The following is a 14342-nucleotide window of genomic DNA, read 5'->3' on the forward strand; positions in this document are numbered from 1 at the left end:
AATACTCTGTTAACTTTCACTGCTATGCTGATGATACCCAACTGTATGTATCAATGAAGCCAGGTGAGACAAATCAGCTATCTAAACTTGAGGCCTGTCTAAAGGACATTAGGGCCTGGATGGACCAAAATTTTCTTCTTCTCAACTCAGACAAGACTGAGGTCATTGTACTGGGCCCACGACACCTTAGAGAAACCTATGCTAGCCTAACTGCCCTAGATGGCATTACTCTGGCACAAAGCACAACTGTTAGAAACCTTGGGGTTCTATTTGATCAGGACTTATCCTTCAACTCTCACATAAAACAAACTTCAAGAACTGCCTTCTTTCATCTCCGTAACATTGCTAAAATCAGATCTATCCTGTCTCAGGGCGACGCCGAAAAACTAGTCCATGCTTTTGTTACCTCTAGACTGGATTATTGTAATTCTCTTTTAGCAGGCTGCCCGAGCAAGTCGCTTAAGACACTTCAGCTGGTTCAAAATGCTGCAGCACGTGTACTGACTAAAACTAGGAGAAGAGATCACATTACTCCTGTATTAGCCTCTCTGCATTGGCTTCCCATAAAATATAGAATAGAATTCAAGATTCTTCTTCTCACTTATAAAGCCCTAAATGGACAGGCACCAGTCTATCTCAAGGAGCTTGTAGTGCCATACAATCCCCCCAGAACACTACGCTCTCAAAATGCTGGACTACTCGTTGTTCCATTCGTCTCTAAAAGTAGTATAGGAGGAAGAGCTTTCAGTTATCAGGCCCCACTTCTCTGGAACCATCTACCAACCACGGTTCGGGGGGCAGACACCCTCTCTACCTTTAAGGTTAGGCTCAAAACATTCCTCTTTGGTAAAGCTTTTAGTTAGGAACCAGCTCATAGCTCATAATTAAGATGCAATAGGCATAGACTGCCGGGGGGGGGGGGTCTGGCATGCTCGGTTGGAGAGAGGTTGGAGAGGGCGTTAAGAGAGAGGTCATTTAGGTTAGAGAGGGACCGGAGAGGGTCCCATTCCTCTCTCAAACACTCCCTCTATGTCTGCTTCTTCCCTTGTGTGTTTGCTCCTGTACTCCTTCTAGCTTTTGTCTTGCAGGTCCGTGGGATCCTCAGTGTGGAGTTACAGAGTCTCAACAACTCTGTCTCCACCCTTTCCTCTGCACACACCCAACACAGCATAACGTGGATGGTTGTTCATCATAGGAATGGGATCCACACAAGGTTCCTGCTGCTTAACAGAAGGTTTTCCTTGCCGCCATGATGAATTCATGTTGGGTGTGGGATACATATGTATGTGTATATACGTATATATGCATATGTGTGTATCCATAAAATGAAGAGTCCGTCCTTAAGACTGCTCTACTGTAAAGTGTCTTGAGATACCATTGGTTATGATTTGGCGCTATACAAATAAAGATTGATTGATTAATTGATTGATTGATACATGCCCGCCCTGGGTCCGGACCCATAGGGGACGCCATGCAGACCTGGACCTACAGACAAAACAAAAGTTAAGAATTCAAACTGGAGCTTCTATTTTTAGCCTTGTATGCAGCTTTTGCAGTCTTTATGCTTGAGCTCCAGCCCACAATGAAAAACTTAGTTAAATTGCATGTAAGTTCTCTGTCCCACGTGACATGGCTTAAGCAATCAGGTTTATACATTGGTAAACATTGCGAATCAGACCAGAGAAGTAGAGTGTCAAACGAGAAAGTGGAAGAAAGAGAACAAAGATTGGAGAATAGATAAAAGAAACAGACTATGAGCTGGAGAAAGGGAGAAACTCAGACGAGACAGAGCAGTGGTGAAAAATAAGGAACAAATGTCTCTCAGCAATAAAAGAAAAGTGGACGTAGAAAAAAGAGCATTTGTTCCAGAAAGGACCGACTGATTTCTGTTTCTACTTCCCACAGGTGACAGGTGACTCAACCAGTCCATCTCACCTGTCCACAAACTGTGACATTCATTAAAAGTGCCAATGTGGAACTAAACAATGAGACAAACATAAAGGTTTTGAACAAGTATACACCCTTTCAAATTTAAAGCAAGAGTTCAGAAAATACGCTGACTATAATAAGCTACCTAACTATAAAATATACAATAAGATTAGACTTTCAGATTTTCCAGACCTTTGCATCGAAATTATCGCTTACTGGAACTTCTTGAATCTTAATTGAATACCCGGTGCTACAATGTGGTTGTAGGCTAGTGAAGCATAAATGTGTTAGTATAAACTAAGCAACAGACATGTTCAGGAGTTGTTACTTACGGTGGCCGTAAAAGCCACAATGCAACACAAAACGAAAGCACACACAAATAAAAACCCCACAACACAACACAACACAACACAACACAACACAACACAAAAACGGTCCGGTAAAAATCAACGAAGAAGAGTGATGGAAAGGATCAGTCCCGTGAATTACATACAGTATAATGGATTTAAATCCTGTCACAGCTGTACACTATGCCTAAGCAAATACATCATGATAAGAACAACAGTTGTTTACTGTGTTTAAATGTTTCACTGCAATGTTTTAATGGGTTAGGCATTCAGAAGTCTGATGAGTATTTTCTACATGTTTCCAGCTTACAATACAATTATGCCGTAAACGCACCACAAGCAGCAGTTTATAAAGAAGTAGAAAGTTTAGGCATTTATATGGCGTGTCAAAGCTTGTGTAGGTGACTGTTGCCGGAACATGTTTTATTGATGTTAGCAGATACTGAGCCTCTGATTTCTAAATAAGGTGTATATATACATTATATATCACATAATCAAAACGTCAAATAATGTCATGGCAGCAACTCTACTACTGGGTCAATCAAATCATGTCGTTATTTCAGATTGGATGATTAGGATTGAAGAAAGAATACAAATCTTAGCTATTCAAATATGCAAGCATGAAGCATTAGTTGTACCCAGAGGCAGTTAGAAGTTAGAAGCTGCCCCAGCAGTAAGGGTTTCTTTGTAGAGGGTGTGAACATATAATGTAAAGGCATCAATAATAAATGTCCTCTTCTCCAAGTAAGTTTTTCAGATATTTCCACCTACTCTATGAAACTAATGAGAGAGGTGCCCACCAAGAGTATGTTCTACCTGTTTAATCATGCACCAAAATGATGAAAACACCAAACACAGTCCAATACAAATAGTTATGTACGATCAATATTTTTCAAATCTTCCAGATTTGGGTAACTCATGAAATCTGAATAGATCAACTAGTAACTCCACCCCCGTTTCTCCCCACCATTTTTTTTTTAAATCAACCAAAAAACCAAAACCAAAAAATAAAACAAATAAACAACCCTTGCTGCATTGATGAATGATTATCTTATTTTCTTAGGTAACAGTCAAGTTAGCTAAAGGCAGAGTACAGTTAGGGCTAGTTATGAAATTGACAAACTTATTGGCATACGTTTCTTTGGTGGTTGCCCAATAAAGGTTAGTAATTAAATAAAATGTATTATTAACTTCCTGGTTGTATTCATTTTCAGTTTTTGATTTTTGACATTTATTTTTGCTTGTTTGCACATGCTGTCAAAGGTCAACACTATATGTGTAGTGCAGTCTATTGTCAAAGGTCAACACTATATGTGTAGTGCAGTCTATTGTCAAAGGTCAACACTATATGTGTAGTGCAGTCTATTGTCAAAGGTCAACACTATATGTGTAGTGCAGTCTATTGACAGCAATGCATGTTTTATTATTGCAATAGATAATTAAATGAATTTATTTTATTATTAAAGGGAGAATTTAAAAAAGAGAGCAGTGTTATACCTAGTGAGGGGGAAGGGAACGAGGAAGAAGGAGTCAGGCAGGGATGATGTGTGTAAGAATCAACTATTTTAAGGTGGGAGTGTAAGGTGATGTTGTATTGTGCACATTTTGCTTATTATGTTGTGTAATCAGTTAAGCCAGTCTGGTGACCCAGACCCAGCTTCAAGGTTTAGTATTATGCTATTTTTCACCCATCTCCATTTGTTCTAAGAACCCCAACAACAAACTATTTAAGGTTTATTTTTCCAAACACAACAGTTTGCTATCCACACACTCTTGTTATATTTTTCAGCCAAAAAACTGCACATTACAGTAAAACACATGGCTATTTAAGCGGCTATTGTGATTGTGAGTCAGACAACCACTGCTCAACGGTGTTTGTGTGGCAGCAGCATCGGAATTAGTGAGCTAGTCAGCTGCTGCTGCTGCTTCAAACACTCAGCGGAGATGCTGCATTGCTTTCTTCTCCTCCTATCCACTATTTGTTAGAGGAATAGTCCATTCAAGATGGTAATCCACTGTTTTGTCCAAATGCTGCATCGCATTGGGTCACAAACACGTCAGATCAAGTCAAAAGTGATACGAGGCAATATAACAACTACTAAAAATGGAACTTCTCCCTGGGTGCTACACCATGGCCTCCCACTGCTCCTCAGGGAGGTTAAATGAAGAGAACACAATTTGCGGATGCAGCTTTACATATATGACAAAGTTTAATGTATATTCTATAATAAACCACAGTTTTTGTGAGCTAGTTTGAGTGGGAGGAGCTCACATTGTTTGGATTGTCAGGAGGAGTTTCTGCGGAAAATCCAACTTGCTTCTTTGGAGCTGACTTTTTACAAAATGTAGAATAACAAGGGAGGGAGGAAACAGAACCTTTTCAATTCTAGCCCTCTGAATGAGGCTAAAGTGATGTATATCACTGTAGCAAAACCATTATAAATTGTTTTTTTTTCATAATACAGCCCCTTTAAGTATAATTTTAGTGGTTCATAATTGTAGTGATGCCATGTTTAGGTGTTGGAGAATCACCAAGGGCCTGTACTACAAAGCTGGATTTCTTTTTATTGTGCTAACTTCCAGGATTTATTCTGTGTGCTGTACTACAACGCAGGTTAACTTCCTACCAAGGGAAATCACAATTGTAACCTGGTCAGGATAAGATCTGAGCCAGTATAAAAGCACTACCACCTGACCAATCACTTCTCTTGGAAAATGACCCGCCCATTCTTAGAAGATCCTGATTGGTTGATAGGTCTCTGATTCAAGCAGAGCAGTCTGTCCATTCAGTTTACTAATCTCTATTATGTGTAGTCTGTTACTAATGTGTGGGGAGTTTTACCATTTCTCAGCAATAAATATGTTATATGGTATGGCCCCTTCCTTTACGTCATACTGTAAATAAAGAAAGTGTGTCTATTGATACGGAAATGCATCAGAAACCCCCGGGACTATGGGTACGTTTTCCGGACATTTTCTACATAAGTGTAATGTGCCTGTGTTTTCACCGTGTCAGGATGACTCAAGGATTCTTCCTTCCACTGCCATGGGTTCAAATGACACTTTTGTCATATATATTTTTTAATTTTAACATATTTAACAGGGCAAATTCAACCTTTAAAAATACATATACAAAAAAATAAACATTTTAGGGTATCTCCTGGGTTAGGGTTAGGGTTAGGGATACAGATAGGGATAGGGCTTTTAAAAAAAAAAAGGGTTAGCAGGGTAGCTAAAAATAAATATGAGCTAAAATAAAACTGACGGAACTTTAAGTCACGTGGTGCACCTACCACTTGACCTAAACTGGCCAATGAGGGGTGCTGTGTATGAATAGACAGCAGCCTATCCATCCGTTTCCGTATGAATAGCCACGGCCATAAATAAAAGCCGTTTACAGCTGGTGGGGCACTAGGACCGCTCAGACTCTGGTCCTCTGTGTGAGGAGAAAAGAGCAGCTCTCAGGACTGATCCTCTATCAGAGTCTCATAGTACTGTGACAGAGCAGGTCCTGGACCCTGATCACCTGCTGCTCACACACACACACACACACACACACACACACACACACACACACACACACAGCCTCTGAGGAGGAAACCAACAGGAGGGATGACAAAGACAATCAGAGGACATGATCCTGAGGACGAGCTGACTGGGATGTAAACATCCGTCCACCTCTAAACCAGAGGTAATGCTTTAAAATGTTATTGAGAAAACTTAATGAATGATGCATTCATATGTCACATCCACTTGTGCATTGATTACTGCTTGGCTGCATGTGAAAGACCAATCACTTCGTGTTGAAGAAACTTTTGTTTGCATGAAGGAAGATGGAATCAGATTAGAGATGATAATCAAGATCAGTGGGATTAATCCTCACATTAGTTTTTTAAAATTAAAAAAAAATTCTGGGTTTTTAAAGCAAAACCCATCTTTGAATGTAATAATGTTTTGCTTTATGCATGTGTGAAGTGTGTGAAATATAATTTAATAATATTGCCTGAGAAGCCTCACCGCATGTATATGAGTTTGAATGCAAATACCCTCCAATTAGAATATTTACAGCATACAGTTAAATTGTATGAGCCATAGAAACTCTGTCATCCACATATGTAGGAAGTGACTGCTCGTGCGTTAGGTAGAACATTTCCTGGTCCATTATCTCGTCAAGAAATACACTTTAAAAGCAGAGTTCAGTGTTCAATTACAGTAAAACGACAGCATTAAGGTGTCGATGTGTTGTACTATCTTTCATTATGTGACATTTTGCCTAAAATCAGCCTATGTTTACCAAGTTTCATGTTGTGGAGTGTGTCTTTTTATTTAAATTGACATTTTATTCACCTGTGAACAGCAATGACACATTTATAGTGTGTGTGTGTGTGTGTGTGTGTGTGTGTGTGTGTGTGTGTGTGTGTGTGTGTGTGTGTGTGTGTGTGTGACACCTGAGCATGGACAGAAACATGGACTTTCCCTTCATCCTGGAAAACATTGTTGCTGCTCTGTTGTTAATGGCTTTACTGGTGCTGGAAGGCGTTGGGACAGGCCCCACCCTGCCTTTTGTCAGGAATAATGCTCGGGTAGGGTTGTCCTGCCACAACTTGTTGCTGGTTCAGCCTCCACACACCTGCTCTCCGTGCCATGAGTGCCTGGGGATCCACGGTCCTTAGCGAGGGATCAGATGTCTCCTTGTTCTGCTAATCAACCATACAAGCCCCACTCATGCTGTGAGGAAGTTAATGTTTGATGGGAAATGCCTCCTTAGTCCTGATCTTTGACAAATAGCAGATTAGAGGGTTGTTATTGTGTCGCACTATGTTTACAGCAGTTATTATTGTGCCTACTGCTGAAACCCGTTTTTGTGATAAACACCATTGTAGGAACAAGAGGCCCATTGTTGGGCCAGATGAAACTCAGAGCTGCATTAGAACATTAGCAGTTCAGGGGCTGAACCCTGTTGAATAGGTGCTGTGGTTGTAAGGATCTAGACTGACACAATATCAGAGTTTGTGTGTTTGCAGGGCAGATAGCTTAGTAGAAGTTTAGCACCGTCCATATTGAATAAAAGCTTTAAACGTTTGCTGTGCTGGCTTACTCAGTCACATCCATCTGCGACTAAATACTGAAGTGGTCTAGAACAGTGGAGGTACGCAGTAGCAGAGCCTCGTACCAGCAGTGTCCGCCAGCGGAGGAGACGTAAGCGGTGTGATCAGAAGCAGGAGCGGAGATGCAGAGCTGGGCTAGCAACCAAGCTAAAAGCTAATCCTTAGAGAACACGGCTTCCTTCCATCCTGTGTTCTAATGTCCGCTCCATGGAGAATGCAAGACGGGAGATGAGGTGTTTGCATATACATCAATAACAACTGGTGCAACAACGGAGAACTGCTCTCCTGATGTAGAACTACTGACTATAAAATACAGACATTGTTCTTCTCTGATCTGTTATAACTTTTAACAGTCTGGTCTGACCAGCCAAAAACAGTTCACCATTCTCTCTCAAAATTTGGGATTTGCTCGTTTGTGTGCTGTTTGTAAACCTGCTGCTTATCTCCAAAATGGCGACTTCTGGATTAATGACGTGCCGTGAAAACCCTCTATAGAAATGAATCTATTCAGAAGCTACTAAATCAGTGTTTTTCAACCAGGATGTGGGGTCACCTGAAATTTCTGAAAAATGTAATTCGATTTTTGACATTTTTTAGTTATTATTCTTTTTTTATTTTAGTAAAACAACACACAATCTTAAACAACTGCATGTCTATACTTTTGTGAAATATAAATCTAGTTCAACTAAAATGCAGTAAAAAAAAAATAGATAGAATAAAATACTGTATATCTGAGATCCAACATGATAAAAAACTTATTCTAGGAAAAAATTTATTTGGCGTCGCCAGAAATTCTTGATATCCAAATGGGGCCATGATCCTAAAAAAGGTTAGGAATCACTGCACTAAATACTGTTTCTTTCCACTTATTTACAAAATGAGATTCTTTAAAACGGGTGTTATCACTTGTTCATTCCATCAATATGCTCTATTGTTGTTTTTAAATAGTTTGCTAAGCATAATGTAGTAGTAGGACTTGGATTCAGAAATAAGAGAAAGGGGGTTCTTGAGCCAAAAAAGTTTGAGAACCATTGATCTAGAAGATGAATCTGATAGTGGACAGTTCAGATCTAGACACTGATATAAGTCTTTGAAAAGGTAACATTACAAAGAGGTTAATACATAGTCATTTTCACTTATGCCATTTGTTTCCTTTATAGAATATGTGTAAGTTATAAACTAAGCTTTCAATATGGAGAAAATAAAACTGTTTACTATTATATGTTAATATTGACCTTTGACTTCAGAGACAAGTTACTTAGGTTGTGCCGGGAAGAACATCTGCATCTCTCTTAAGTCCACCATCCTCATCTTTGATCCTTTCTATCCTTACAGAGTTTTCTGTCACCGTGATGACGTCACCTGAGCGCTCCTTCCTGACACACCTGTTCCTGCTAATTACCCCCGTCACCCTGTCCTTCCTCCACCCCACGCTGGTCCCTCACGCCACAATGCCACTCGCCCGCTCTCGCTTCAGCTCTCAGACCCAGCTTGACTTCATCACTCACTGTAACTTCAGCTGCTTCCAACGAGAAGAGCAGGGAGACACAGATAAGCTGGCATTTGAGACGCTGTACGCAGACGGATCTCGCACATTCACCACAGTCGACGTGGATGAGGAACCTTCTCCCCACTGGGGTCCAAAAGTGAGGCCCAGACCAAGTCGTGTTAGGCGGCAGATCTACGGTGCAGACGGCCGCTTTAACATCAAAGGAGACCACTTCTTGCTGGACTACCCATTCTCCACCGCTGTGCGTATCTCCACCGGATGCACTGGCGTCCTGGTGTCCCGGCAGCACGTGCTTACTGCTGCCCACTGTGTCCACGATGGAAAGGATTATGTCAACAGTGCCAGGAAGCTCAGGGTGGGCTTCCTGATTCCTCCATCCATCAATGGCACTCATGCCAACCTTACTTTCACCAAAAAGCCGCTCATCCGCTGGGTGCGAGTCAAACGAACCCGTGTTCCTAAAGGCTGGATCCAGGGCCCTCAGGAGGCCAGCATGGACTTCGACTATGCCGTGCTGGAGCTGCGCTGGCCTCACCGCCGGCCTTTCATGCGCCTCTCTGTGGCTCCATCCTCTGATGATCTGGCAGGGAAGCGCATCCATTTCTCCGGTTTTGATAGCGACCGATCTGGGGAGCTGGTCTATAGATTTTGCCCAGTGGAAGAAGAATCCAGTAACCTTATTTACCAGCACTGCGATGCCCGACCCGGAGCCAGCGGTTCAGGTGTCTACGGACGTGTGTGGGACAACAGGTTGGATCGCTGGGAGAGAAAGGTCATTGGTGTCTTCTCTGGACATCAGTGGCTGGAGATTGATGGAGAGAACCGTGATTACAACGTGGCCGTTCGCATAACGCCTCTGAAATTTGCTCAGATCTGCTACTGGGTTCATGGAAACCGACTCGACTGTTTTCAGGACTGAGAAGAGTATAACAGTGAGAGCAGTGATCCACGGGGCAGGAGAATGGAGCACAGGAGGACAATTATAAAGGAATACACTATTGAAACATTCCTTCTTCTGCACAATAACATGGATTATCCTTATCTTTGATACATGGATTATGTAAATAGATCTGATGGGTCTCTTGCGTGCACTGCGCCCCTGTTTGTTTCATTTTTACTTTTACTATTTTTACTGATGTTGACATTAACAGTTGTTTGTTGGTAAAATTGGTGCTTACCACTTAAACATATGTAAATATGTCATTTTTTTAAGAAAAAAAAATGAGGTTTTCACTGTTGAGTCGGACTCGAACGAGAAAATACGGCCCGATCCGCTCTCCCACTGTGACACGGTTATTTATACTCGTCGTTCTTGTGACTGTTTACTGCAAGACTGTGAAACCAAACAGTAGTTTAGTCCACTGTGCTTGTCTTCTTTCAGTCTCCAAGCCGTCTTCTTCTCATTCTTTATTTACAGCTTATTTCCAAGTGTCATTTGACGTCATGTCCGCAGAACTGCGTGGGAAATTCATGCCCAGAACAGCAGGACAAAATGTGTCCCACAAACGTTTCAAGACAATAAGTAGAAATGTGTGTGGGCTCATTCTCTTTGGTTTAAAGTGCTTCATCATCCATTAGCATGAAAAAAAACTTCAAATGAATGTTTATTTTTTCTCCAACCCTGCCCTGTGCTCCTTTAAGATGGCATCAATACATGTTTGAACTGTTCAAAGATTCTGAGATCTTCATCAGGGGTTCGCTGTGTGTGTGCCTTAAATGAGAGAAGGGTTGAAAGGGTGTCAGTAGAAGGCTAACTTTATTTTCAGAAAGAATTATGATATATTTTAATAAAAATATTTTTAACAGTGTTGTGTCAGAGAGCTCTGTGTGGTTTCTGGTGTGATGCTGCATCGCCCCTCTGTGGTCAACAATAGAACTGCAGAAATATCTAACATCTGTGCAGGTATACTCCACATGTTCATCTTTCCTCCTCTTACTTCTGCTGCTGATGCTCACAGCCAGGGCACGAAGGTCATCCGTTCACTGCGAGGTTAATGTAATGATGCACACACATTTCCTCCTGATTACTAATATACAATAAAACATTAACCAGGTTGCACAATTCCCCTTCCTACCAAAGGCTGTTTACAAAATACAAAAGACAAATGAATTTAACTTGTGCACCAAAAATGCACTAAATTAGACCTCGAAGAAAGTATCTTTTAATTGCACGATTTATTAAAACCTTCTAAAAAGATTTTTATTTTTTTATTGTATTTATTTTATTTTTTATTAATTAAACAATCAAAGCACTGATATTATGAGCAAACTAGACATAAGGTAGTATTAGTAATAACTAGTAAGTTTAATTTGAATGAAAATAAAAACAATAGTTTTATTCCCGCCCCCCAAATCGAATGACAGTTCAGTTCTGAGGCGTGAATGCAGCTCGGACCGGTTGTTTACTGCTGACTGTTTACTACTGCAGCAAGTGACGTCATGGCAAAACAACCAACCTAATGATCTGGTGCCCAGGGAAGAAAGAAATGGAAAGAAGAGGAGGAAAATGTGGAAAAGCCAGAGGTAAGCCAGTGTTTGAAGATCCATAACAATTTATTAACCCATGATGGTCAAACAAGCTAGTAGAGCAACCATGCTAAGGCATGTAACAGGGCTGCCAAGTTTCAGAAAATAACATGAGTGAGACTTTAGTGACATGATGTGTTCCGGTGAAGAAAAACATCACTTAGGCCTGTTTTAACATTTCTACCTTAAGACTGATGTCCTCATGCCACTGTGGTCTCTCATCCTAATGCTAGTTTTAATTACAGACATGCAAACACCAACGGCATGAAAAAGGTAACAACAAAACCCATTGTAAGGGGATCTGGGGGCATCCTCCCCCAGATAAAAAATTACTATATATATATAAGTACCTAAAATTTGCTAAATATTAAGTACAATATAAAAAAAACTATTTTATTGCCATTTTCTGAATTTACACGTAGTTAAATCTGTTGTGACATATTCCCCAACTGCAGTCCATCGCTTAATACATTTGACATTAACATTAGTAAATGGTTTAAACCCATTAGATAATTGTAGGTGCGTTTCCTAATTAATACAACATAGTGCAGACATAAGCAACTGGTAGCTCGGAGGCCAAATGCGGCCCTTGGTCTCATGTTACGCGGCCCCCAAAATATAATGTACAAAATTACAGAAAAATACACAAAACAAGAGCAAGATAACGCAAAAAATTACAAAGAATTACAACACTGCCAGAAAATACAGTAAAAGATGAGAAAAACAGAAAACACTAAAAACACTCAAAACTACTACAAAAATGAGCAAAAAGCAGCAGTAATACACATAATTACTCAGAAAAATATACATTACTACAGAAAATGACAGCAAAAGTACACAAAAAGATAGAAATACACAAAAATTATTCCAAAAATGCAAAATGGCAGCACAAATACACAATATGACTGCAAATAAACATATATTTTACAAGAAAAATACACAAAAAGACTACAGCAATGCACAAAATGTATGACGAGTAAGGCAACAAAAAACAGACACAGAATGACAGAAAGACACAAAATTACTCTAAAAACTCTTTGTTCTTTCCTGTATTAATACTCAGACCGCTCATTATTCTAAATGCCGACATGAATGTTGATCATCTGACCCTCCGAGCAAACAAACTTCGTTTTTGTGGCCCCACCATGATAGAAGTTGCCAATATATTTGTACAAGTTATAAATACCTATTCATTACTTATAGTGCTGTTTGATGCATGATAAGAATACATGTACAACAGCATACAAGCAATAAAAAAAACAAATAAAAGTTAGAATTTATATGGTTGAAATTAGATAATCATTCAGTTTCCTTTGCACATTTAACTTATATAAATAATCAACTTAGGATAACAAATCCACTGTCTTTTTAAAAAATCTATTTGACAATCATGTTTCTTCTCCAACATAATAAACCATAGAGGACAAAATACAATAAACAGGAACTGATTACCTGTGAAAACTATATTTTTATGCATTTTGTAGGTGCTTCATACTTTGACATGCTTTAACTAATATTAGCCAATGAGAACATAAACAGGGCGTACTAGCCTGAGGGGTATTTCATAAAGGAGGGTTAACAAACTTTGAGTCTATCCATAAACTCTGGGTCAACATACTCTGTGATGGGAAACTCTGGGTATCTGATTCCAATACAGCTGGTATGAAGTGGGTTAATCAACCCTGAGTATGTAAACCTTGGGTTATTTACGTGCGCGCGCGCGATAAAAAGCCATCATCAATGGATCCGAGATTACTCAAGCTGCCATGACAACCAAACAGAATAGAGTGATTTATTCACCGTAATGGGTGAAAGAAGCCGGTGTTTGAGGAATATGAGCCTGTTCTAAATGTGTGTTCAGTCTTCAGTGACTATAGTGGCTTAAATCACCTGTAATTAGTCACACTTTTTGGTCACTTCATCACTTTATTGCTTCAGTGACGTGATGAGCGGTGAATAATATGAATAAAACGTGTCTGAGGAGACGTGTCAGCAGCATAGGATGTCTGCATTGAGAGCCCTGTTGTTACACTGGATATAAAGACAGTAACTGCCGCTTGTTATCGAATCATTTATATTGATTTTTAATGTAATATTGTCACCAGAGTCATCTCGACGTCCTAAAAAATGTCATAAAAAACCACTGAAGCGGGACGCGAACACGTGACCCATCGTTTCCAAGAGCAGCATCACAAGTCACTGCGCCGTCATATCTTCAAAGAGATGTGATCTACAGATTTAACTGTAAAACAATATAAAACAACAATGGGGCCTTAAAAGTGGATTCATTTAAATGATCATCTCCTCCTCTATATTATCCACAAGTTTGTATTCAGAGAACTTTACTACAGACGTCAGTAGATGTTTTAATGCAGATCAACCTCTCAGTGACTTTCCCTTAATGATCTGTATCCACAATGTTAGAAAGAAAACAAGTGTTTGCACACACAAAAAAAAAAAAAAAAATTAAAGCAACACAACATTAGTAATGATGTGAACACGTCTGTGGTGTGTGATGTTACTAATGTGTTTCAGAGAAAAGTGTTAAGGTTCATTAAAGTGTTCAGAAATGGTGTTCAGGTGGGCGGAGCCAGGTAGAAACCCAGGGTTTCTTCGATAAAACCTGCCAGCGACCAGGTTTAGTTCACGGACAATGTTGCCATGGTAACATACTCAGAGAAGAACATACCTCGCATTTAGGAATGAGATACTCAGAGTTTCCTTCATTTGAGCCTGAACATACTCAGTTTGAACATAACCCGCTTTATAGAATACCCCTCTGGTATTAGATATAAATATGTGTCGTGACAACACGGCAGGTGTTTTATGAGGTTAGATGTGTTCCTTCCTCTGGCTCCTATAGTTTGATGGAAGCTTCTCTTTACCTTCTCTACCTTGTTCAAAGCCAAAATAGTTCCAAAT

At 40.0% G+C, this 14342-nt stretch overlaps 1 protein-coding gene across 1 annotated transcript; it reads left to right on the top strand.

Moving 5' to 3' along the window:
* The first annotated feature begins 5768 nt into the window (after positions 1–5768).
* prss23 (serine protease 23) lies at positions 5769–9991 on the top strand. Its single transcript, XM_028458788.1, has 2 exons — positions 5769–5967; positions 8720–9991. Exon 2 carries the CDS (start codon positions 8737–8739, stop codon positions 9811–9813), a length of 1077 nt encoding a protein of 358 aa, XP_028314589.1. The 5' UTR covers positions 5769–5967; positions 8720–8736; the 3' UTR covers positions 9814–9991.
* Positions 9992–14342: the final 4351 nt, after the last annotated feature.

The sequence above is a fragment of the Gouania willdenowi genome, chromosome 10, assembly GCF_900634775.1.
Source record: "Gouania willdenowi chromosome 10, fGouWil2.1, whole genome shotgun sequence".
Taxonomy (NCBI): Eukaryota; Metazoa; Chordata; class Actinopteri; order Blenniiformes; family Gobiesocidae; genus Gouania; species Gouania willdenowi.